The following is a 23,875-nucleotide window of genomic DNA, read 5'->3' as shown; positions in this document are numbered from 1 at the left end:
TGGTAATACTCAAGTAAAGTACAAGTACCTCAAGATTGTACTTAAATACAGTTTTCGAGTAAATGTACTTAGTTACTTTCCACCTCTGGTAAAGACAGTGTTGGTTTGGTCTGGCCTGGCAGTGACACTTCTACAGTATTAGGGGTTCGGGCCACTCATCCAAAACATGTATACAGTCATTGTACTGTAAGACTCTTTGGACAAAAGCATCCATCAATTGATTGAATGTACTATGTTTCTCATTCTCTTAAAGCCATTTTGATCTAAAGGCTTATGCTTAAGTGCTTGAGTTTTTTTATATAAATAGTGAAGTTGATCCTATGTATGAATTTCTTTCCAAAGCCTTTGCCTTTCCATCAAGGCAAAGGGCAGCTACTTTAAAGAATCTAAAATATAAGGTTGTTTTGATTTGTTTTGAAAAATGGGTGTCTCCAAACGTTTGACTGGTAGTGTACAGTATGTTACAGTAAATGTGGGAAAAATTTAAATGTGCACAATGTAAATGTTTCCTTAAGTCAGTCTGGTAAGTGTTCACATTTCCCGGTTAATTGAGTGGGAAAACGCTCACTCACAGTCCTATCAATATGTTTTGTTGTGGGTACAACGTACAACGTGACCAAATGACCTCTTCTGATTGGCTGCTGTCATAAACTGGGATCTCTGAGGTGCAGGATTCCCACATTTATCCCATATTCCCACATTTACCATTACACATAAACTAGGGATGTGAATCAAAATGTGATATAGGGTTCAGGATTCAATACAGCCAGGATACAATGTAATAAATAAAAGTTCAGTGACAACAAAGTCTGACTGTGCAGAGATGTTTATTTCTGAATGAATGTGGAAAATAGTAAAAAAATAAAGACAAATGTGTTGTATCCAAACTTTTGACTGTAGTGTACTAACAGTGGTTGGTTGTGGTAAAGGTAACAGTAGTAAACTGCTTCTTTGCAATGGCACAAAAGGTACTGATATAGATATTACATTACATACCTGTGCAAATGTCAATGAAGCCACAGTAGAAAGTAGACGATGTATGTTCCACACCACAGGGACACATGTTCACTCCGGTGTCGGAACTCTCTCTCTCTCTTTCTCTGATGTTTCCGTGTTTTCGGTAAAAAACCTCTCCCTCACAGAACGGCGTGGTGGAGTGTCGCAGGATCTTCTGTCCTCCGGCAAACTGCTCGGAGGACTCGCTGCCGGTGCACGTCGACGGGACCTGCTGTAAGAAATGCAGACGTAAGTATCGGCCTGACACATTTAGATGGAGGTATCACGACCGCTCAACGGCTGAACCTGTGAACTCACTCAACGCACAGGAAATACCTTTCACACCTAAACCAAAGTCAACTGAACAGCTGGCATGGCTGCTTTTTTTTTTACTGTAGCTGCTGTGAACAGGAATCGTCTGGGCCAGATAATATGAAGCTGGTAAAATTTTTACATGATAACCATAAGACCTTGGTCTATTTTTAAAGTGTATTTTTTTTTTTTTGCACCATTTAAAACCCACTGCATCGGCTATTATACCATTTCAACACCAGTATTTTGGTTTATTTTCTCTACTAACCAGACAGTAGCTGAGAATAATCCCATCTCTCTTAAAAATGGTTTCTTTCCCATATCCCTCTTGGTTTCATATTCACATATTCATCAAGGACCGATGAGTGAACATTCTTATATTTTTATATCTATTTTGACTTTGAATTACATTCCTGTCGCAGCTTTTGCATATTTCACTTTTGCTATACAGACCGAGCTATAAAGCAGGCGTACTGACACATAGGGCTGGGCGATATATCGTACAATATCGATATTGTGATATGGGATTTTGGTTGTAATATTGTGAAATAACTTAAATGTCACTTCTTCCTGGCTGTTAAGGCTGCGTTCTGGCCACATTACTTATTACTGATTTCACAGTACTGATTACTAACAATCATTACTAATTTTCTTGTGTGTAAATATCTTATGAAAGCAGGAATACTCATCCCGAAAATATTGTCACATTATTGATATCAAGGTATTCTAAAATCTAAGGCTTAAAATATTGTGATATTTGATTTTGTCAATGTCGCCCAGCCCTACTGACACATATCAAAGATGTGTTTTAATTTCTGCGTGCGTATTTAGAGGCTGTGAGCTTGATCTCTCACTCTTGAAGGCAGAGCGGAGACACAAACAGAGGTCTAGTGTGTGTGTGTGTGTGTGTGTGTGTTTTGCTGACATGCTGCCGGCGCTGTGTGACCGATGCAGACTATCTGTTAGAGAACTTATCAGGCTCCTCTGATGTCCATGGCAGCAGAAATGAAAGGAGCGGGCTGGATACATTCCTGCTGGTATGAAGCACGCACGGGGTCTAGCAACTTCACAGCTCCACGGACAACTATGCCTCTCTTGCTAGATTGCAGAAACAGTAAATCCCTGAAGGATAGTGTCTTTGAATAATTCCAAGCCTCCCCCCCCCCCTTCCTCCTCCCTCCTCCTCTTCCTCCTCCTCCTCCTCCTCCTCCTCCCCTGTGAACATCAGAGCTCTGGCACAGAAGAGGGAGCAGCGTTCCAAACTTGTGACTGGGAGCTCCACAGTCCTGCACCCTGGAGAGGAGAAAAGCAGGACTTCATATCATATGCCTCATTTTCTATTTCTGTTTTATCGCCAGAGGAATATGCAGAAGGGTCTCCTCTGTTGTATTCTTAATGTGGTGTTACATTTTCTCTCCTCTTATGCACACTAGCCAAGCACAACTTTGTTTCTAACAGATTTAACTATGCAGAACTTCAGGCTGGGAACTTTTTTTTTTTTTTTTTGCAGGCGGTCTCAAAAGCATTTTGGTGATTTGACTGTTGTCGAAATTACCATGGGAACCTGAATTAGCTGCAGAATAATTCTATTTCTGGCATTTTGTGGTTACTGTACTTACCTTATTAGAGTGTTATTGAAGCAATGGTGTTTTTGTCTCTCCACAGCTAAATGCACCTACATGGGCCAGACCTTTTCCGAAGGCCAGCGCGTTTTGTCTAAGAGCTGCAGGGAATGCAAGGTAACACATCCGCTTCTATCAGAACATCACTCTGTCATCCATACTGCAGTGTTCAGTCTTTACTCAGTGCAGTCAAGCCGCCATACAAAGTGTGTAAATGTGTAATGACTGTGTGTGCTGGGCTGGTCTGTGTGTTATTCAATTAGCCAGCAGGCCTTATTAGATTTCCGTCCCTCCCCAATCTGTTCAATCTGCCTTTCTTCTCCTCTCTAATGGTGAGATAGCCAGGTAATTAGAATAACTTATGAACACAGTAACACAAAGGGCTGATTTAAATTGGAGCTTCATCACTGTGTGGATTATAATTAAAGCCATTATTCCAGTCCAGCATAGAAAAGAGGTGAGCTTTCTTCGCTAAGAAGTCATTTATCTTTAAAGACACATTTTAAAGGAGAAAATTAGTGTTTCATGCATGTAATTGCTCACAAAGAGCTACACAGTGGATTCCTGGACTCGTTATTAGCCTTTTGGAGACCTTAAAACATTATTATATCGTTGTTTGTAAGCTCTGTTTCAAACAATTACGGCCAGTGCTTACACGCCTGGACTGGCTGGTAAACGGTCTGCTTGTAACATTAATTCGCCGTCCGGTCGGCAGTGTGGATATCAAGATGTCAACACACAGCTGAGCGGCCTTGTTTTCTAGTCTGCCTTTTGTCTGGCTGCAGTCTGCTGTGTGTATAGAAAGGCTTTACCCAAACTCTGCTCAGATCCCTTGATCCATTATGAGGCTGTGGGATCAGATTCAGAGAGTGTGTGTGTGTGTTTCCCCATGCCCCCAATACAGCATCGGACAAAACCAAAAAATCCAAACAGCTACACACAGCTTGTCCCTTCTGTTTCAGCCTGTTAGAAGTAAATCCAAAAGGACTGTGAACATGTTGTTGTTGAACGCGCCTGCGACTTTTTTTTTTCCAGTGCATCTTTTTTTTTTTTTTCAGTGGTTTGGTAAAATCGGCCATGCCAGCTGCCGAATCTTGATTCCTTTTACATCTGCTATTACGACGGCTGTTTTAAAAGTTTGGTCACGAGAGTCGGGAGTTTTTCGAGAGGCGGCGGGTCTCGTTGGACTCCCCCGATTTGCATAAAGTAGACTAGACCTCAACTTTATGCAAATGTGGAGCGGCCAGTGTGACTCGACAGAGCCTGTGAAAACGTAGCAAAAGCTGAACTGCATCCTCTGTATGGAACGGGCTCCATTACCTGGTCCATTTTTATTTTCATTTTTTTGTATGATTTTACTTTTGTTTCTTTATAGACACAAAACATGACATCTTATACAATTATCACACACAAAACATCCTAACATAAATACAAAACATCCTAACATAAATACAAAACATCCATACAAAACAAAACCCAAGATTACTAGACTTACATCAGAACATACAAATCAATCTATTTGCTCAGTCCTACATATCTGCTATATTCCATCATACCACCTATTCATTTTAACACCATTTTAACACCTTTTCACACAGCCTCTTTTGCAAATTAACACATTATCTGTTCATTTTTATCACCTCTTTTAAGAAATCCACCTGATTAACACTCTTTCTTTCTCCTATAAACTTCCATCTCTTAATCTGCACACCTAATAAAAAACAAAAACAAAGGCAACCTCCTAAGCCGTTACCAACTGTAACTATGAGCAGTGGTGGAAAGTAACTAAGTACATTTACTCAAGTACTGTACTTAAGTACAATTTTGAGGTACTTGTACTTTACTTGAGTATTTCCATTTTATGCTACTTTGTACTTATACTCCACTACATTTTAGAGGGAAATATTGTACTTTTTACTCCATTATATTTATTTCACAGCTATAGTTACTAGTTACTTTTCAGATCAATATTTTATATATAAAACATTTGAAAGATTAGCTTCACGTTGACAACTTTAAAATGCTGCTTACATGTACATGTATGTCAATAAATCAGTATTTATATTCCAATAATTTATGAAAAATATAACTCTCTAAATGGGAACAGTTTGCATAATGAGTACATTTACTTTGATACTCTAAGTACATTTTGCTGCCAATACTTATGTACTTTTACTTAAGTAAGATTTTGAATGCAGGACTTTTACTTGTAATGGAGTATCTTTACATTGTTGCATTGCTGCTTTTACTGAAGTAAAATAATTCAGTACTTCTTCCACCACTGACTATGATTGCCCCTTAGCTATACTGCCTTCATTATTCCATCCCATATAGCTTCAAATTGAGCTATTTTGTTATTTTCTATGGCTAATATCTTTTCTATATTTAAATAATACAGCATTTCATTTTTCCAGGGTTGTAGTGTTGGAGGTTTGGTAGATTTCCAATGTCTAAGTAAAAGTTTTTTTAAATACGATTGATGATTTTTATTTTCAACAGCGTTATACCTTTTTTTTCTTCAGGCTAGCTCGCTAACACTGATTAGATAGTTGAGTAGGAACAAGAATGTAACGCTCCTTGTGCCCGTTACACTCTTGCTCTGAACTGTGGCTTGTGTCTGAGCGGGAGAGAAACGCATCTTATGTGATCACGGCCTAATGAAGATTGTTTTCTCTTTGACGTAATTTCCTGAGCGGTGATGAATCCTGTTTCGGTGGAGTTTCAGCTCCACTGTTCACTGTCTGTCTGTCTGATGTAGTAAAAACACACAGCTCCACCCATCAGGTGTGTGGTGTCCAAACAACCGTTATCATACCCAAAACAGCATGAAAATGATCTTTTACTGTACTCAAATTTGGGGATGCATATTTTTTGCAAATTGATTAATGACCATCGTAAGCTTCTAAGTGACAAACGATTTTGGAAAAATAGGAGTTGTAATTCCAAGGTTCTATCTGTAGCAGAGGTGGGATGTGGGAGCAGAGGATTACTGTACTTAAGTAGGATTTTCAAGTATCTGTACTTTCCTCAAGTTTTTCTTTCACTGAAGACTTTTTACTTTTACTCACTACATTTCAAAAGAAAAATCTGTACTTTCTACTCACTACATTTTCAAAACAGACTCGTTACTCTCGGGAAATCATCAACTGATTTTCTAAAAAAAAAATTATTTTCCGTATCAGACGCCAGATGTGATTGGCTGCTTGTTCAGCAAAGCGACACCAAAAAGGAAGGAAAGGGACAGAGAGAGAAGCAACAAGAGAGAATTAACATTCGTGATCTGAGCTGCAGACTCTTTCTCATCTGGGATTCAGAGGAACGCTCAACAGAAAACCAGTTTAGAACATTAGAAATGACTTTTACTTTTATACTTTAAGTAAATTTAAGACCATGTACTTTTAAACTTTGACTTGAGTAAAGGATTTGAAATGGTACTTCAACTTCTACCTAGTTATTTGCACTTTTACTTGAGTAAGGAATTTGTGTACTTCTACCACCTCTGATCTGTAGAGTGCAGTTCTGACATACAGTATAACCCATATAACTGATTTGTACTTTCTATCACATTTAACCCCAAAAGATTCTTTGTTAAAAAACATAACAAGCATGAAGTAACAGTCAAAGATCATGAATATATCGATAACCCGATTTTGATTAGAAAAAAGGATGATAGAACCTTATAATTCCAAGTTTTCAAATTATTTTACCCCCCCAAATTTTGATTTTGAGGCTTACAGGAGGTCTCATGTGTCATTTTTCGCACCAAGCTCGACTATGATTCAGCATATGCGGTCTGAGTGTGTGCACCGTGTGTGTGTGTGTGTGTGTGTGTGTGTGTGTGTGTGTGTGTGTGTGTGTGTGCGCGCGGTGGAAGAATCTGTCTGCTGAGCGCTGATTATTAGAGTCGTACCTCTCCGTCTTTCCCCAGACGGTCCCTCTGTCCTCACACCCTCACAGCAGGAGCGGTGGGAGGTGGAGGGAAGCAACAATGAATATATGCATTGACATATGGAGAGAAGAAGCGTGAGGAAGGATGAGAAAGAGAAAGAGCGAGAGATGGAGAGCGATATTAACAGAGAGAGAGAGAGAGAGAGAGGGGGCCAGCTCAGGGGGTGACGTGTGAAACGAGAGTCCGCGACACGGCAGAATCCTCAGTGTTCATTTAACTCAATTAAATCAGTCCGCATCCATCACAGTTAAATTAACATTTCAGACGGTTTTGAACAGCCGCTCCGGAGCCACATCAGCCCTGTGAGTGAATAAACAACTCTCTAATCAACACTTGGCGACTCCAAATAATTGTCACGGAAACGCCTATAAACGCTGGGAAATTTGCCGCGTACTTGTGGATTTGTATTTTTAGCAAATAGCCGGCTCTGTGTTTTGTGTGCAGCCGGCTCCGTCTGCCTCGCCGAGTCTCGAGTCTCCTCAATGTGGGGCAGGCTTCGCCATGGGGAACACGCTCCCAGACATTCAATTAAGATCAGAGCGGCTGCTGAGGCTCTATATATATACGCCGTATATGTCACAGGAGCCTGAGAATTCCTCATTCACGGCAGCCTGCGTTGACTGGCTAATCTCACCAGCTAACAACAATTAACTGGCTGGCTGGCTGGCTGGCTGGCTGGCTGGCTGTGGCTGCTGGAGATAGAGGCTGAACTGCCAATGGAGGAGAATGGGGGGACTTTTCCCCCAGAAACGAAACAATCCCTTGAGTCCCGATGTGGAATGGGATCTCATCGAGATTAGAGTGGAGGGCTGTTTCCCCCCCCCCCCCCCGCTACCGGTCAGTGGGAATCGGTGTTTCCCCTGTGTTTGTTTCCTAACTGCGGGAAAAATGAGTCTTCACCCTTGTGGGTCAAAATGAATGAGCAAAGGTTCAAGAGTCTTCCGTGGATTCTTTATTCAGACATGCATGGTTCAGTTCAGTGTTCCAGACAAGCAACAAAGTGAAGAGGGTTCACTTATATAGATTAGAGCAGTGGTTCCCAAACTTTTTATAAATCCTGTACCCCCTCAAACATTCAACCTCCTGCTGTGTACCCCCTCTACCTCCACAGACGGCCAACTCTCATATGATGTTACATTTCGCCATGTTTGTAAGCCTGCTACAAAAAGGAAGTATAACAAACATAAAGTAGGCTTATATGAAGACATGACAGTGTTATTAACAATTTTGCTCTTTATTCAGCCTCGTAAAAAAGCCCTCTCATATTTGGTTGGTTAGGTTTAGGCATGAGGAGTGAGATGGATCAGGGTCAGAGCCAATCAGAGGTAGAGTAGGGGCGGGTCTTCGGATGGGAAAAAAAAACCACTGCTAAAGATCATGCGACTGCCGACTGTTAAGTGTTTTTTTTAAAGTGTGGGTTTATTTTTGACACAGAGAGGGTACTACAGATTTTTTTTGGCGTACCCCCGATGTAACTGTGAGTACCCCTGGGGGTACGCGTACCCCACTTTGGGAATAGCCGGATTAGAGTAAACAAAATCATTAATCTTGACACAGAGCCAAACCCACAGGTTCAGATTTCTCGAGACAAAGCCAACCAACTTCACCTAATATGGAAACACGTATGGATAGCATAAACTATTGTCCACCTATAAGAACACTCAAAACCACTCATAAGCATATATAGCACACGTGCACGCATACATGCACTGATTACCTCACCATGGCATGTAGAGAAAAAAAAGACACTCTACTCTAAGAACAAAGAACAAAAGAACAGAGTGTGTTATTCATATAGAAAAACCCAGTATTCATTTTATTTCTTACAGGTGCTAGGAAGCTCAAAGCCAGATCATGTAGGTGAGATGAGATTTCACGTCTAAACTTAAAAAGTGAGAAAATTGCCACTAGGAAATATGAATCAGACTCAGAATACATTTAAAGTCCCCCAGAGTATCTTTCATGGTGACTTCATGTTGCACTACTAGGCAAAAATATAGATTTCTAACCAATAAAACCATCCGATTTTTGAACAGTCCCGCCCCTCCACCCCCCTGCCATCAAATAAAACTGCCTTTCTCTCCCTTGACTCATATTCCATTGGTTTAGACCTTTTGATTGATCCCTCACTGCATTATGTCCCGCCCCAACATCCTGTTTCAACAGTATAATGCATCAAATCCAGGAAGTAAAGATGCCGTTTCATGGGGTCTTTAAGCTGAATTCGACTTTGCTGCTGTGTGAAAAATAAATAAAACCGAAACATTATTGATAGCTAAAGTGAAGTTACAGTAGATTTGTTGTTGGAAGAGATTTCCCCCTCGTTTCACTTTAGTTGTAGAGTCTAGGTCTGGATGTCTAGCTGACGTCGGCCTCAGATGCTCAGATGGTGAATGTGAGCAGATGATGAGGAAACGCACCGCCTGTGTTTACTGCACAACAGTTGTATCTCTGCCTCTTAACTTGAAGACACCAATTAGCGTAAAAAAAAAAAAAAACACAACAACTGATTTGCAAATATTTTCAGCATGGCGGGTAATGATCTTAGCGTGGCGGACCGCCATGGTAGAATACTGTACATAACACTGGTGGGGCCAGATCCAGGCTCACAATACAGAGCTGCTGGTTTATGTAAGGGATAATGTAAGATATTAGCCCGGTGTCCAGCCCCTGTGAATCGCTGTTTTCAGCACTCTTCGAATTTGCATGGCGATTCGTAAGAATATGAATTATGAATGAATCGCCATGCAAATTCGAAGAGTGCTGAAAACTGCGATTCATAGGGGCTGGATACCAGGCTAGTAAGATATGCTCTTCTGGGGGGGGGGGGGGGGGGACGCAGGGGGGTCCTGCACCCGACAAGGTGATGCAGGACCATGATGCAAAGCGGAGGGGTCTTGAAGGGGTTTAGTTTGCAATAATGACCCGCTCGCTGTACATGATCCCGCTTATTACATGGCTACTTACTAAAGAAATCAATAATTTGACACAAAATATTGATTTAAAAATGATTTTGTTGATTTAAAAAATGATTTTATTGTTTCCGCTGCAAAAAATAGTCCGTTAGATTCTACGGTTGGAACTGCGTCCATAGCAACGTAAACTCTGTAGCCTTCTTACCCGTCTTTACTGGGGACAGTTCAGCCGTTAACCATGAATCGAAAGTTTCGTGCTCTCCAAATATATTAAAATGAATATTAGAAAAATCTTCCATGGTGTTTTCTGATGGAGTAACGGAAAGCTAAAATTTTTTCGTGAATGAGCTGACGCTGTTAAATTTAAATTAACCGTTACATTTACCGGACTTCTTTCTGCGGATTGATATGATTGGACGTGGTCCTCCAGAGTCTATGATCAGAACCGCGTCCATAGCAACGGTCTGTTATTCATAGCAGCGGCCTGCTATTAAGAAATAACAGACCGTAGAATGCCGTAATTGACCAATCAGAATCGAGTATTCAACAAAGCCGTGTAATAATACAAGATAACACCAGTCAGGGAAGCGGTCGGCGTGGCACCTAAGAAAAGGACGACTTTGAAGGAACTTTTGAAGGAGAAAAGCATCTTAGGGATGTGAGTCGATACTTCAGACCTCGCGGGGACCACCGGAGCGGCCTGTCGTGTGTCTGCCACGCAACAGGACAGAGCTATTTGTTTTGAAGTCCCGTGGGAAGATGACATGGAGTCTTATCTACCTCCGCTCTGTTCTCCTTCCTCGGCTGTGTGTATCAGTACCTCACGCGCTGTATCTGTATTCATGTCCTCCTTGTGGATGTGAACAGCGTGAAGCTTCTGGATCCGGCTCTCTCTGTTGTCATGGCAGCGCTGTTCAGGCAGGGTTATCTTAAAATCGACTTTTCTGAATATCTTACATCAAAACATCCTCTTTCTGAGTGTCTTAACTGATGGTTTGATTTAATTCGTGTCAGTAGCTGTGTCGTCTTCACCTTTTGTGCTTGTCCAATTACAGTATCAGGTTCTATCTGACATGATGTTGCTCTACAAGCAGGTCACAAGTTACAAAATATTTGTTGAAATGGGTAAAAATGAAAATCGAACAAGGTCATTGTAGTTGGGTGTTTCCCAGGGATAATATGCTGCTCAGACAAGAAGAATCAGATGATTACCACAAAGTAGCTTTTTCATGCAGGTTTAATACGAGCTCGGTTCAAGTCATTGTTACAGGCAAGCAAATAGCAATGAAATGACAAAGAAAAGATCGGTGTAAGGCCACTTATATAGACCCGAGTAAACAACCTCTCTTCCCTCTCTCAGTTCCTGAGTCTATACATTAACCTTACATGATGTCGAAACACATATAGATAGTATAAGCAGTCTCCAGGTAAAGAGAGTTCATCATAACAAGGTCCTGGACTTTCTGGCGCCCTAACACATGTCCTCTTTACATTTTCCTAACAACAGAGGTAAGACAGGACATGCTCAACATGGCCGCGGGAAACTCCTGTCCACATAGACACATACATGCATGAATGTAAAAACATAGTATCAGTCATGTTGGCTTTACTTTGTGGGATAGTAAGACTTGAATGCTTAATATCTCCAAACTTTGCTGAAGGTATATGAAGCCTTAGTACCGTAAAATGTCCAGTGAAGGCCGGGGCTTTATTTACCACTATTCTGTGAAGATTATGGTGCTCAAATGTATGCAATCATCTATTTATTACCTATTTTAGGCAATTAATGTCAGATAATGATAATAAAACCTTACTCTTCTCCTAAAAAAGAGTCAGATTTTCTCTTTGGTGTCATGCTATAGTCTACAGGAGGTTTGCTCAAAAAGATACTGATGCTGCCGTAGCTGATTTCAAATATTTTTTGATGCTATGTTGTGATATTTTAGTCATTTAAATTAAAGTTTTAATTTAAAGCTATAAATATTGTATGAATTTAGACTCCTTTCTGATAATTGTGACATTTTTCTTCTCCCGGCCTTTATTTACGCAGACGCACAGCGCTCTTCGGCTATTATCGGAGATCTGGACTCTATTTGAGATCCTGGTCTCTTTTGGAAGTTTCACAGTATTCTGCTAACTCTACAGAAAAGGCTAAAGACCCAGCTCTTTAGTGAACACCTTCTCACCTGATGGACTGTGTAACCAAAAAAATCTGCCTCTATGCACTCTATGCATTGCCTCTATTCACTGCCTCGTAGCACCTATGTCCTGTTGGACCAGAACTTAGCTTTATGGCACTTACTCTCGTTGTTCTTTCCTGACTAGAACCTTATTTCTTTTGTAGTAAAATCTCATGTGTACGTCGCTTTGGATAAAAGCGTCTGCCGAATGGGAAACTGTATCTAAATTGCGTGTACCGCATCACAGCCTGAGTCTCTCCTGTCCCTCCAGAACGGCCTGATGGTGAAAGTCACGGAAACCTGTCCGGAGCTCAACTGCACCCTCAGCGAACAGATTTTACCGGACAGCAGATGCTGCAACGTTTGCAAAGGTGGGTGTTCCTCCTCCTGATGCTGCTCTCAGTCACATGAATCTGAGTCTCAGCCAGTCTCTACCTCTCAAACTATTCTGTTTCTCTCTTTGCATCCAGTATGAATGCTTCATCTGTTCTTGGCTGGGATACCTATCAGAGCAGATTGGCCTGTCTGCTTTAGAGCACCCGCTATGCCAATTTGCCTGAACCCCACCGCCTTGGCAGGGAGGTGCAGGGTAAATAGCCACCGGTAATTCAGTAAATACATTGAATAAACAAACTGTAGGAGGCTGTCAACTATAGAGCCATAATGAAAGAAACCTGGGGCAGGTTCTGAGCGGAGAAAATTACTCTCTCGTTAAGTAAGATAAGCAGTGTGACTTAGACTCAGCATATTGAGAGGAGAGGAGAGGAGAGGAAGAGAGGGGGAAGGAAGGAGAAAGACGGGAAAGACGAGGAAACGAGAGGAAAGGACAGGGGATGAGAGGGGAGGAGGCGAGAGGAAAAGAAAGGAGAGGAGAGAGAAGGAGAAGAGAGAGAAGGGAGGGGGGAGAGGACAGTTTAGAAGAACTGAGAATTAAAGATTAGAGTCTCAGCGGTTCTTCCCTACCCCCCTCTATCTGTCGCTCTCTCTCTCTCTCTCTCTCTCTCTCTCTCTCTCCCTCTCTCTCGCCCACGGTTGCTAAAACTCGGAGCCGCTCATTATTTCCAAATCATCTCCAGACCTCTTCCCTCCTCCATGACTCAGTGCTTTGTTTCCCCCTCTGAAATTTAGTCGTGCCTCGCCATTAAGTCCTCAGAGTCATACTGGCTCTGTCAAATTGGTTATTACACATTTTGTCACCGAACGAGCGTTTCCCCCCCCCATGCTACTGCGAGGAAAAATGTGAAGCCTGCAGCCCGGGATGTTTGTGCAAGTATGTGTGTGTGTGTGTGTGTGTATCCCAAATACAGCTGCATTTCATTTTTTCTCCTTTTCATGCAGTTTGTGGTATCCAAACTGTACTATACCACACACACACACACACACACACACACACGTGGCATTCGTTGCCTAATCAGTCCTTTTATATGTACACACCATTCCTTGGGGTGGTGGAGGAAGAAAGAGCTAAAGAGAGAAGGAGAGAGAGAAGGAGAGAGAGAAAGAGAGAGAGAGAATAATGCAGACACAGCTCTTTCCTCAGTAATGGCTCCCCAAGCCCCCTGCCTCTCAGGGCTTTTATGTACAGCCAGACTGTCACTCATTACAGGAGATGATGGGCTACATCAGCTCATACCTCGAGAGCAGGAGACAATCATTTGCACTGTTTGTCTGCCTCCCACTGCCTGTCTGTCTCTCTCCCCAGCTGTCTGTGTCTCCACCCGTCTGTCTGTCTGTTCAGAAAGCACATGTATGACTATAGCAACAGCGGAACCATAGCAACCAGTGTCAACAACAGTCATGGCCGACCCACTAGAGTCTTTTGTTTTTTTTGGATTTTGTATTGGGATTAGATCTTTCTTTTGAAATAATATTACATCAAAATACAACAGTCGCACAAGCTACAAGAGCAGCAGTTACACTGACAGACATATTACTGTAAGTCATTGTGTCTTGTATCCAGACTTATCAAGCTTAATTTATGATTTTTTTTTGTGTGTGTGTGTGTGAAATCATCTTACTGGCAGATAATTTTCCGGTTTCAACAAATTCAACTTTTTTTTTTTTTTTTTTTTTTTTTTTTAACTTGTTCAGCACATTTACTTGGTGAAAGTGAAATTGTGTTGGAGAATCTCAGAATGTGATTAGCGCCTCATATTCCTCCGTTTCCAATTCTTCTGTTTTCTTTCCACCGGCTGGGGATTAAAAAATGGCGGCTGTAACGGAGCGTTGCTCGTGTGTGATGCACGATGGCGTCCAACCTTAGCCTGGTGAGACCATCCTGATCACGTGACCCCACATTCTGTTTCGCTCCACATATCAGTCTGGACTTCTAGCCGCCCACATCGATTTCCTGAAATCACAATGTAACCGGGCCGATCAGGAACTGCGTCGACTGGATTTAAATTTGGATTCGCTGATTGGCTGAAGGAGCTTGTCTGTCAAGGCAAGTGTTCCCGCCCACTGAAATCGATGCGGGCGGCTAGAAGTCCAGACTGATCCGTGGAGCGAAACAGAATGTGAGGTCACGTGATCAGGATGGTCGTTACCAGGCTAGTCAATCCTGGCGGCGGCCTGTAAAAGCGGGCTGGTATCAGATACGTAAGGTTGCTGTGTCAGCACGCTTTCACTGTGCCCACACTGTGTTGAACCATGAGTGGGATTTAATGGAAAAACACAGACTGACAGCTATGGCACACTAGTGCAGTGGAAAAAAACATACATGTAACTCCTTCAGTGTCGGCTTGGTGGGTCACGGTCTCTGTTTTTTGAGAGATAATTCTAGCTACGTGAACAGCATGTGCTTCTGTGTTTGTGTGTGTGTGTGTCTGTGTGTGTGTCTGTGTGTGTGTCCGTGCTTTCATGGAAGCTACAACTTTTATTGTTGCACCAAATTTACTGCAGTCATAAACTTTACACCACAGGCTTCTAATATTGTGGACCACAAGAAGACGGTTGCTTGTTTGTGCATGTGTCTGTGTGTGTGTGTGTGTGTGTGTGTGTGTACATAGCTCTTCAATGCCTCCAGTCAGCAAATTTTATGACCTAAGTAAATCCAGTGTTGAGCCACAATTTTTTTTTTTTTTTTTTTTTTGTCCCTCTCTTTCAGGTTATGACTTCTGCGCAGAGGGACTCATTTGTGGAGAAAACTCGGAGTGTAAAAACCGGAATACTAAAGCAGAGTGTGAATGCAAGAGCGGCTATGCCTCCATCCACGGGGATTCCACTTATTGTGAAGGTAGGACTACTTCATCCAACTTAAAGCTGAACCAGGGCTCATCCGTCTGACTCATAATATCCACTAGCTGAAAGCGATGCGAGCCGCGGTGTGTCAGCGTTTAATTCATTATCCTCTTCTAGGAGGAAAACGAGGACTTTTATGTAGGCCGTGAGACGCAGAATGAGACTTGTAACGAGCTGATATAATGTAACGAGCGGATGAAGTGATGACCGTCTTTATGGAGGGCAAAGGTGCGTTCTGAGTGTGTTCTGTGGTCACTGGTGAGCCTGAGCCTGGCCTCGTTACGGCAGCAGCGGTCTGACAAAACACGGTCTTATGAAATTTTGTGAAATGAGCACAAACCCGTTAGACACATGCAGGTTTCGTGTTGTCGACAAATTACCTGAAGATTAGGTTCCTGCACCGCAAAGGAGTAATGAGAAAATAGCACAAATTGGATTACGTGACCATTGCATAAACATATTTTCATGCGTTTGTCACATGAAAAGATGAGATGAAAACAGTTTGGTTAAGGTTAGGTTAAGGTTTTCGCCATGTGGTTAAATAAGAAAAATGCTTGCTAAAAATGAAACCTTCCCTCCCAGTAGAGAACTTGTTGTCATGAGTCAGGAATTGAACCCTGGTTTAACTTAGCTTAACTGTTTCTAGTCGTATCTCCTCCTCTCACTTTTTTGCACGGAGCGCGTTATTTGAACTCGGAAGACCTCATTTATCAATCTAACGTCGAAACCAGCGCAGATCCGAGCGCAGGAATCATCTTACGACTGATGATTCATGAAACGTTCATATCTCACTAATCACAACGTAAGAATGATCGGACGTTGATAAATGTGGCGGCTGAAAACAATCGTCATTTAAATATCACGCCCCTAGATATTTTCGGTTTAGAGGCCTCGCCCCTAGATAAACGTTTCTGACCTCGAAATAGAAACTCTAACGTCACAAAGTCCAACTGAACCAATTAGCTCTATTTGGCAGCCTGGAAAGTGGCATCAAAGGAAGTCGGAAAAATGCGGCATGGAAAGAAATCACTGCTGCGGTCAACAGCGTCGCCGTCGACAACCGAACTCCAGCTGAGGTTTGAATATTTCATTTATACATCTGTGATATGTATAAGAAATTAAATGAATCTTGCACCAGAAAACTGTTCACCCCGTTAATTGCAAACAATTTGAAAATACCTATTTATGTTTGGGATAGGCTAAATGACACCTAGTCGATGTAGGCCTTTACAAAATAGAATATTTTGCCATAGGTTACATATTTCGAAGTGATGCATATGTGGCTGCATATGCTTAGATGCCAGTCAGAATATATGGTCTAATGGGCACCGCAAGTCCACGCTGACTCCAAAACTTGCTACACGAGTCGAGACTTGACGTGAGATTTGATCGTAGCCTCCGCTCACGTCCGAACCGATAAATCCCGAGCTTTGCGTGGAAATGACGAGGGCCCGTCGTGCTCATTCCACAAACTTCCGGGAGACCAGTCGAGCTCTTTCTCATCAGTGTTCATGCAGTTGGCCGAATGTTTTTTTGTTTTTTTTCTTCGGAGGCTCTGGGCCGCCGAACGACTCGACTGCAGAAAAGCGTCGGTCCGCGGCTGCCGGAGGGTGCGCCGGGTGCTTTGTGAGGAGCTAATGGCCTTATTTGATTAAGAGGCTCGGGAGCGCTTGCTGGATTGAAGGATTTGCCTGATGCTCAGCGCAGTTGTCTTTGGGTTGGAGCCACAGCATACTGAATCCACTAAACACACTGCGAGCTGTGTAGCCACAACCCCTCCAGTCTGTCTGCCTCTGTTTGATCTGCATGGCAAAGAGGTTTACCCAAAGCTCCACTCCAATCCACAACGGTCCCGCGCCATATGAGTGAGGGCTGGGAAACGCTGATTGTTAGATCAGCTATGTAAATCGTTGAACCACGGCTCGATTGGCTGTGGCGGCATTATCCATGTTTGGGGTTGCTCCCTAAAGGCAGCTCAAACTTCTCTTCTAAATGGATTAGCTCGAGTCCGGATGTACAGTAAGTGACATGGCTTCGCTCTCACCTCTCCATCTTAAATTGGCTTAGGATAACATGTCTTACACGGCAGGCTAGGGTAATCATGTTTTTTTTGTTGATGGTTTTATCTGAGGAGTTTTACGGGGGGGGCTTTTATTTATTTATTTATTTATTTATTTATTTATGTATTTATTCATGTCGTTTTTTTTGCCCATAAACAAAAGCCGGCCGGCTGACGGCGCGGTGCTGATATCCTAATAGATGTTCTACACAGCAAATTCATTTCTCCTGCCTTATAAACAGGAGAACGCTTCTGGCTGCGGGTCTAAGCTGTCATTAAACATGACCAATGTATCCTCATAAATGTTTTAATGTGCAGTTGAATGATTAAAGACGAGATGATTTACTTGTTAACAGAGAGCTGCACACAGGACCGGAGGATTTAACACTTACTTGTCATCTTAAGCCTCCTGTCTTTGAACTTGCAGGCAGCTAACTTGTGGATACCAGAGCCGAGGTGTGTGTGTGATCTGATAGCTGCTCAGCTTATCTCGCTTTCTCTTGTATTCTAAGTTGAATACTTAATTGTCCTGAATGGGGAAATTTGGCTTCAAGCAAGATGTACAGCTTTATATGTGATCACATTCAACAAAATGCAGGAAGACATAGTGCCTTTGGGTATTTGCTTCCAGTTTGTCATAAATTTGCAGAATGGGCTGAATGTGCAGCATCACATTTTCCTCCTCTTTACATTTGTGTATTCAGCACAGAAAAGGCCTTTATCTACACTTTTAAATCAAATGGATTTTTGTTTGACAATCATCTGAATTATAATCCATATAGAGTTATCTTTTTTAATTTGAAAGGGAGATTTATATGTATATCTACGAGTTTAAGATGTGTTGATGTTGCAGCATATTGTGCCTATCTGCTGCAGCATGGCTAATGAAGGCCTGACTTAGTTATTTCCACACATAGCAAGAGTATGCGGTGAATATGTTAGTATTCAAGGCCATCTGTCTAATCTAGGAGATAGCAGAAATGTGCTTACATATGCAGAACACACACGTGCACACTCAGATGGGCACGCACACACACACACACACACACAAAAACACAAACATGGGCGCACACTAATGAGTATGGTTTGTTCCTAGTTTAAATAACCTCCTCGCCTGCCCACCAAGGCCTGTGTCTATTTACTCCATTAAAGTTGCATTACCGAGTATGTGCTGACATCCTTCTTGGTGAGCTTGATGATATGAGGCCAATTGGAAACGTCCCTCCTGGTATCCGATGATGAGAAAGCGTTTCCTCCTCCCTCTGGCTTGGGAAACACTTCCTAATCCTGGAAGAAGCCTGGGAGAAGGCAGCGGCTGCTATCGATTGGTCTTGTCAACACTCAGCAACTCAAAGGCCTCTGACAGGGCTTACTGCCGGCCTGCTGGCTGAGCCTCACCAGCAGCCTGGAGCAAGATAGACAAGGCATCGGCCTGCTAGACTAGACCTGAAATTACTGTGTGCATCGATAACTGGGGGAGGAGGGCATCGTCTCTGCCACGTCTTCCTCTTCTGCACCTGGAAGACCTTTAGCTTTTTCTCCTCTACTCCCACTGCGACTTGTAACGGGTTGATATAACGTAATGAGCGGATGAAGTGATGACAGTCTATGGAGGGCAAAGGCGCGTTCTGAGTGTGTTCTGTGGTCACTGGTGAGCCTGAGCCTGGCCTCATTACGGCTGTAGTGGTCTGACACAACACTCTCGAACCGAGGTTACGTGTTGTGGACAAATTACCTGAAGGTTAGGTTTCTGCACCTGGAAGACCTTTAGCTTTTTCTCCTCTACTCCTACTGCTCTTTCTTATCCATCAGATAAAACTCCACAAGCATTACAAAACCTCTGCAAGACAGATGTGTTAATTTTTTTTTTTTGCATGAGCTTACAATATAAGTCCTGAGCCTTGGCATTCCATATATACAGTATGTGACAGTAAATGTTAGCCTGGTTCCAGACTCCTGAATCTCACCACTTTTCAGATTTTGTGGAGCGATTCAGAGAGTCTGGTGTTTCCCTCGTCAGCGGCTTGTTCTCACTCAGAGAAACAATCGAGTCCAGTGTCTTTGTGGGCGAGGCTAAAGTTTGAACCATTCGTGTGACAGTTTTTCATTGCCGTTTTGGCAGAATAATATTCTTAACATGTTGGTTAAGAAGGTGATTTCAACAAATATTATTATTCTTTGCAAAAACGACTGACATTCTTGGTGAAGTTAATAAATACGCCCAGCATCAGTGTGACTGAATTAACGTTAGAGTGGCCGGATATGTCAGTCACTAGTGATTGGTTCAGACTGACTAATGGAGTGGGAAACCAGATGGACATTCAGTCTGAATACCAGGCTACAGCTGGGTAGGAAATGTAAACATTTCCTGAGGTCAGTCTGGTAAGTGTTCACATTTCCCGGCTAACTGAGTGGAAAACGCTCTCTCACAGTCCTGTCACTACATTTTGTTGTGGGTACGACTTACAATGTGACCAAACCAAACTTCTGATAAACTGGGATTTCTGAGGCGCAGGAGATTCATTCATGTCACACTACAACATCGTAAGGTGAAGTTAGCTAGCTTTTCTAGCTAAAATGACCAAAATCCACAATGAATAAAGATGAACAAGAGGCACTTCTTCACAGAAAAACCTGACCATTCTCTCTCAAACAAAAATGGAAACACAGTGACAGTCAGTCATGAATGGGAACCATGAATTTGTGGTTCTACATTTATTCATTTTCCATATTCCCACATTTACCATTTCACATAAACTAGGGATGGGACGATATACTTATCTCACGATACGAATCAAAACGTGATATAGGGTTCAGGATTCAATACAACCACGATGGGATGTGATAAATAAAAGTTCAATGACAACAAAGTATGACTGTGCAGAATTATTTACTTTATTTCTGAGCCACAAATCTTTCTAGCGATGCCATTGTCTTGCTAGAATGTAAACAACAATTTAAAAACATCATTACAAAGTTCAAATGATATAATTTGGATGGAGAGCTTGTGAAAACTGTGCACAAATGAGACGGCTTCTCATTTGTGATTACCACGGCAGAATATTGCGATTCATTTTTTCTGCCCCACAATATCTATTGATATATTGAATTTCAATATATCGTCCCATCCCGAACACATACGGTATTCTTTACAGAATATACAGTATGTATCCAAGTCCATCTATTAGTATTTAGTACACAAGTAAGTCTCTAATTTGGGATCAAAGATTGTATGTGTACGATAAGATGCATTGTGTGTGTTTCATTACAGTGAATGCTGTAACACCGGTGTTACAGGACTGATTATCATTGGTAAAAGCACTGCGTTGGTCTTGTGTTCTCCGGCTCAGTGTGTCACAACACCTGATGTTGCTCCATTCAGCGTACTTTTTCATGTCTAATGCTAATGGGCTTATCATAGGCTTATTATCCTCATCAGCTCTTGTTTACCCTGTCAGTGATATTCTTAGAGTCCCAGAGCTGCACTAGAGCTCCTGTACGCTCCTCTCTCAGCTCCAGAGGACACACACACATTGTTAACGCTGTTGTTTTTGTATTGCTGACAGCTTATTTATTCAAGCCCTAAAAAATGTCCTGTATTATTTAAGCACGTCGCGTTGAAACCGCTCCGAATAAAGCTCCGAATAAAGAAAGTGCCAGTGTTTGTCACGTTAACCTGCTGTTGGTTGGGAGAACAGTTGCATCACCTATAAGCAAACAACACAATTCCCTTCGCTTCTCAGCTGAGTGCAGCGGGGACTCTTCTCCCAAATGGCCGGCCGATACTAAGGAGGTTCCTCTGTCTATCTCGCGGAGAGGTGGGTGAAATCTCAGCGTGGGACTAATGTGGAGCGAAAGTGTGTCTTTTATAGCGCATATCTCTCTTGTAGCGCATACGTTTCAGCCTAATATGGCCCATTTCTTTTCCGACGGAGCCAAACGGCCTCCCACTCGGCGGGAAGCGTTTTTATTTTTTAAATTTTTTTTTTTTTTCCCCGTCGCACGGCTCCGCGACCTCTCAAGTGCCTCTTCCGCTCCATTCCCTCCTCCTCCGCCGTGCTTCCGATCCAAGGCTCCATCGCCGTTGCGTGTCCTTGCGAAATGTTTATGGGCGAGCGCATTAAGACTTGGATCATTAATGGAGGGGGGGGGGGGGGAAGTCAGAGCCGTTAATAAGAAGCGCGAGCCGAGTCGAGTGTTTCGCATACGCCGAGTCGAAAGCCCATTTTACATAGAAGTGCTCTCAGGAGGTTGTTATAGAAAACTCTCCCGCTGTTAAAGCGGCCCCCACGGGTCACTATACCCACATTAGTGGCAGCATTAGCTCCCGTTGTGTAACTCCTGAGCAGCTCTTATCCGAGACCCTTTGATTCAAAGTCCGACTCCTCACTCGCTCCTCTCATTACAGACGGAAAAGGTGAAATACTTTTTCCGACACAGAGGCTGTTTAACCGCTTTGTCGGGCCCGCTGTGTTTTGTTTGGAGGACATGAAGCGATTCGGGCGATGGCGTCGTCTCATTTGAACTAATTAATTTGTGTTTGATCAAATATGTGTGATGACTTCCCTTTTTTTACTTCACATGCTTCTCAATCACGGCAGAGGGCTTTATTCTTCCACGGATTCCCAGTGCCTTTTTTTTTTTTTTGGGCCCACAGACCGTGCCCCTGCTGTTTATTTCTCTGCTCTGGGTAATAAGATTAGAGCCCACCATGAGGCAGACACATCAAACCTAACGGGGCTATTTCTGTTTGTTCAGCCTGCTATCATTTAGCCCCACAGCAGCCGGACCGCTGGGCCCAGGGATTGACTCTCTGATGTGGGATCTGTGTCCCCTCAGCGAACAGGCGAGCTGGCTCCTGGGAGATACGCTGTGAAGTCCCTGATCTCCAGTCAGTCTGCACCGACACCGCAGCACATTTCTCCCCTTCTTCTGCTCTCTCTCTCTCTTGCTCTCTCTCCGTCTGTGTCTCCTCTCGTTGATAATACGGTGTGACTTCTGTGCTAATGCTGCTGTAGTTCTTGCAGCTGTAACCGCTTGAACGCACTGCGAGCCTCTTGGTTGATTGTGAACGGTGCAAGAGGCTCCGATTGATCAATAGAACTTAATTTATATAGCACATTTCATACATAACAATGCAATACAACGCACTTCACAGAGAGTCAAATAATTGCAATTTAAAATAACAATAACTAAATCAAAAGAGAAGAAAATGCAGTGGGCTACTGTCTCTAAGCTACGTTTTGGTTTTGTCCTTTACAATGTAATGATAATGTATGTTACAATGTTCAGATGAGTTAACATAGCTAGCTGGCAAGTGCTAATTAGGTAGATTAATTGAAAATAAACAGAAAAAAACCAAAATAAAATGGCTTCAGTGTTTACCATCGACCCCCATGATGGATGCGAGTGCAACCATTCTCCAAGCTTCGTTTAGAGACGTTTATTCCTGTAGTCTTTTCAAATAAAAGTTGTAGAGAAGTGGGAAGCTTTGAATGGCTGCAGTCAACTCCATACTGCACTTACCAGCTGGAACTATTGAGTTGCCCTGGTCTCTCTATAGGAAATGAATGGGCTTCCAGTGACTTGTTGTCATGTGTGAGCATATGGTAATTTGCTCTAACTCTTTTCCGCACACCCGACAGGATCAGACTGTTTTTACGACCCCATTAGGACGATGTATCCCATCGCTTGAAAACATAATATGCTTAAATGTCTTATATGTTTTTCTTGCCCTTTGACTTGCCGCCCGGAGGCTTTGGTTGCTTCAGTAAATGCTTCCCATATGGCATGTGCTCATGTCCTGAGTCCTGTTTGCTGAGATTTTCACGGCTGATAATGTGGTATCCATATCGGGCACCGGGGGAAGATGAATTAGGTAATTTGTGGAGGACTCTCTGTGGCTGATGGAGGTGCTGTTATCGTGTGTTTGCAGATGAGATGAGGGGAGCTGGGTGTTTGGCTTCTGGCTGGGACGTCCAGACAGACAGACTGACAGACAGACAGACAGACAGACACAGACACAGACAGACACAGACAGACAGACAGACATATTCATAGCAGGGGGAGGCTGCAGGGACAAACAGACAGAAACACAGACAGATCCCTGGGAGTGCAAACCTGCAGGAATCATGTCCGCAGAGGTTAGACTGGAATGAACTAATCAAGGGCAGCGCCTGCCTGCAGAGCTCCCACAGTGGGGATGTGTGTGTGTTTGAGTGTGTGTATGTGTGTGTGGTGTGTGTGTGGTGTGTGTGTGTGTGTGTGTGTGGCTGTCCTGGGTTTTCAGATAAGCGTTTCGGGGAAAACGCGGTGTGTCTCCAACCCGGAGTGCGGCACCTACCCTGACGCTACGGCTAATCCGCTAACACTGACAGCTCCTGCTTCTTCCTCCTCCCCTCCCCGCCACCCCCCACCGCCACCCACCGCCACCCCCCCAGCCCCCGGTCACGCACACCAACACCGAGAGCCAGAGCAAACACACGGAAACACAACACCTATAACGTGTCAAGAAGGTCTGATTCATCACTTTTTTGGGTTTACTGGTCATTACCGTTAATGTTCTCAAAACGGCCGAGCTGATGAGAGCTAATGTGTCGGCG

General features: G+C 43.0%; 1 protein-coding gene across 1 annotated transcript in view; it reads left to right on the top strand.

Moving 5' to 3' along the window:
* LOC139657863 (protein kinase C-binding protein NELL1-like) overlaps window positions 1-23,875 on the top strand; it is a 183,801-nt gene that overhangs the window by 84,473 nt on the left and 75,453 nt on the right. The window contains exons 10-13 of the mRNA XM_071535810.1: window positions 1,143-1,245; window positions 2,974-3,047; window positions 12,246-12,345; window positions 15,081-15,209. Coding sequence (XP_071391911.1) covers window positions 1,143-1,245; window positions 2,974-3,047; window positions 12,246-12,345; window positions 15,081-15,209 — 406 coding nt within the window. The remainder of the gene's footprint in view (window positions 1-1,142; window positions 1,246-2,973; window positions 3,048-12,245; window positions 12,346-15,080; window positions 15,210-23,875) is intronic.

Source organism: Centroberyx affinis, unplaced genomic scaffold (assembly GCF_046629955.1).
Source record: "Centroberyx affinis isolate AG114_WGS23_722 - 3 ecotype Tasmania unplaced genomic scaffold, CSIRO-AGI_Caff_v1 ptg002767l_1, whole genome shotgun sequence".
NCBI classification, from domain to species: domain Eukaryota; kingdom Metazoa; phylum Chordata; class Actinopteri; order Beryciformes; family Berycidae; genus Centroberyx; species Centroberyx affinis.
Note: the sequence above shows the minus strand (reverse complement) of the source record. Positions and strands in the feature narration are given on the sequence as shown.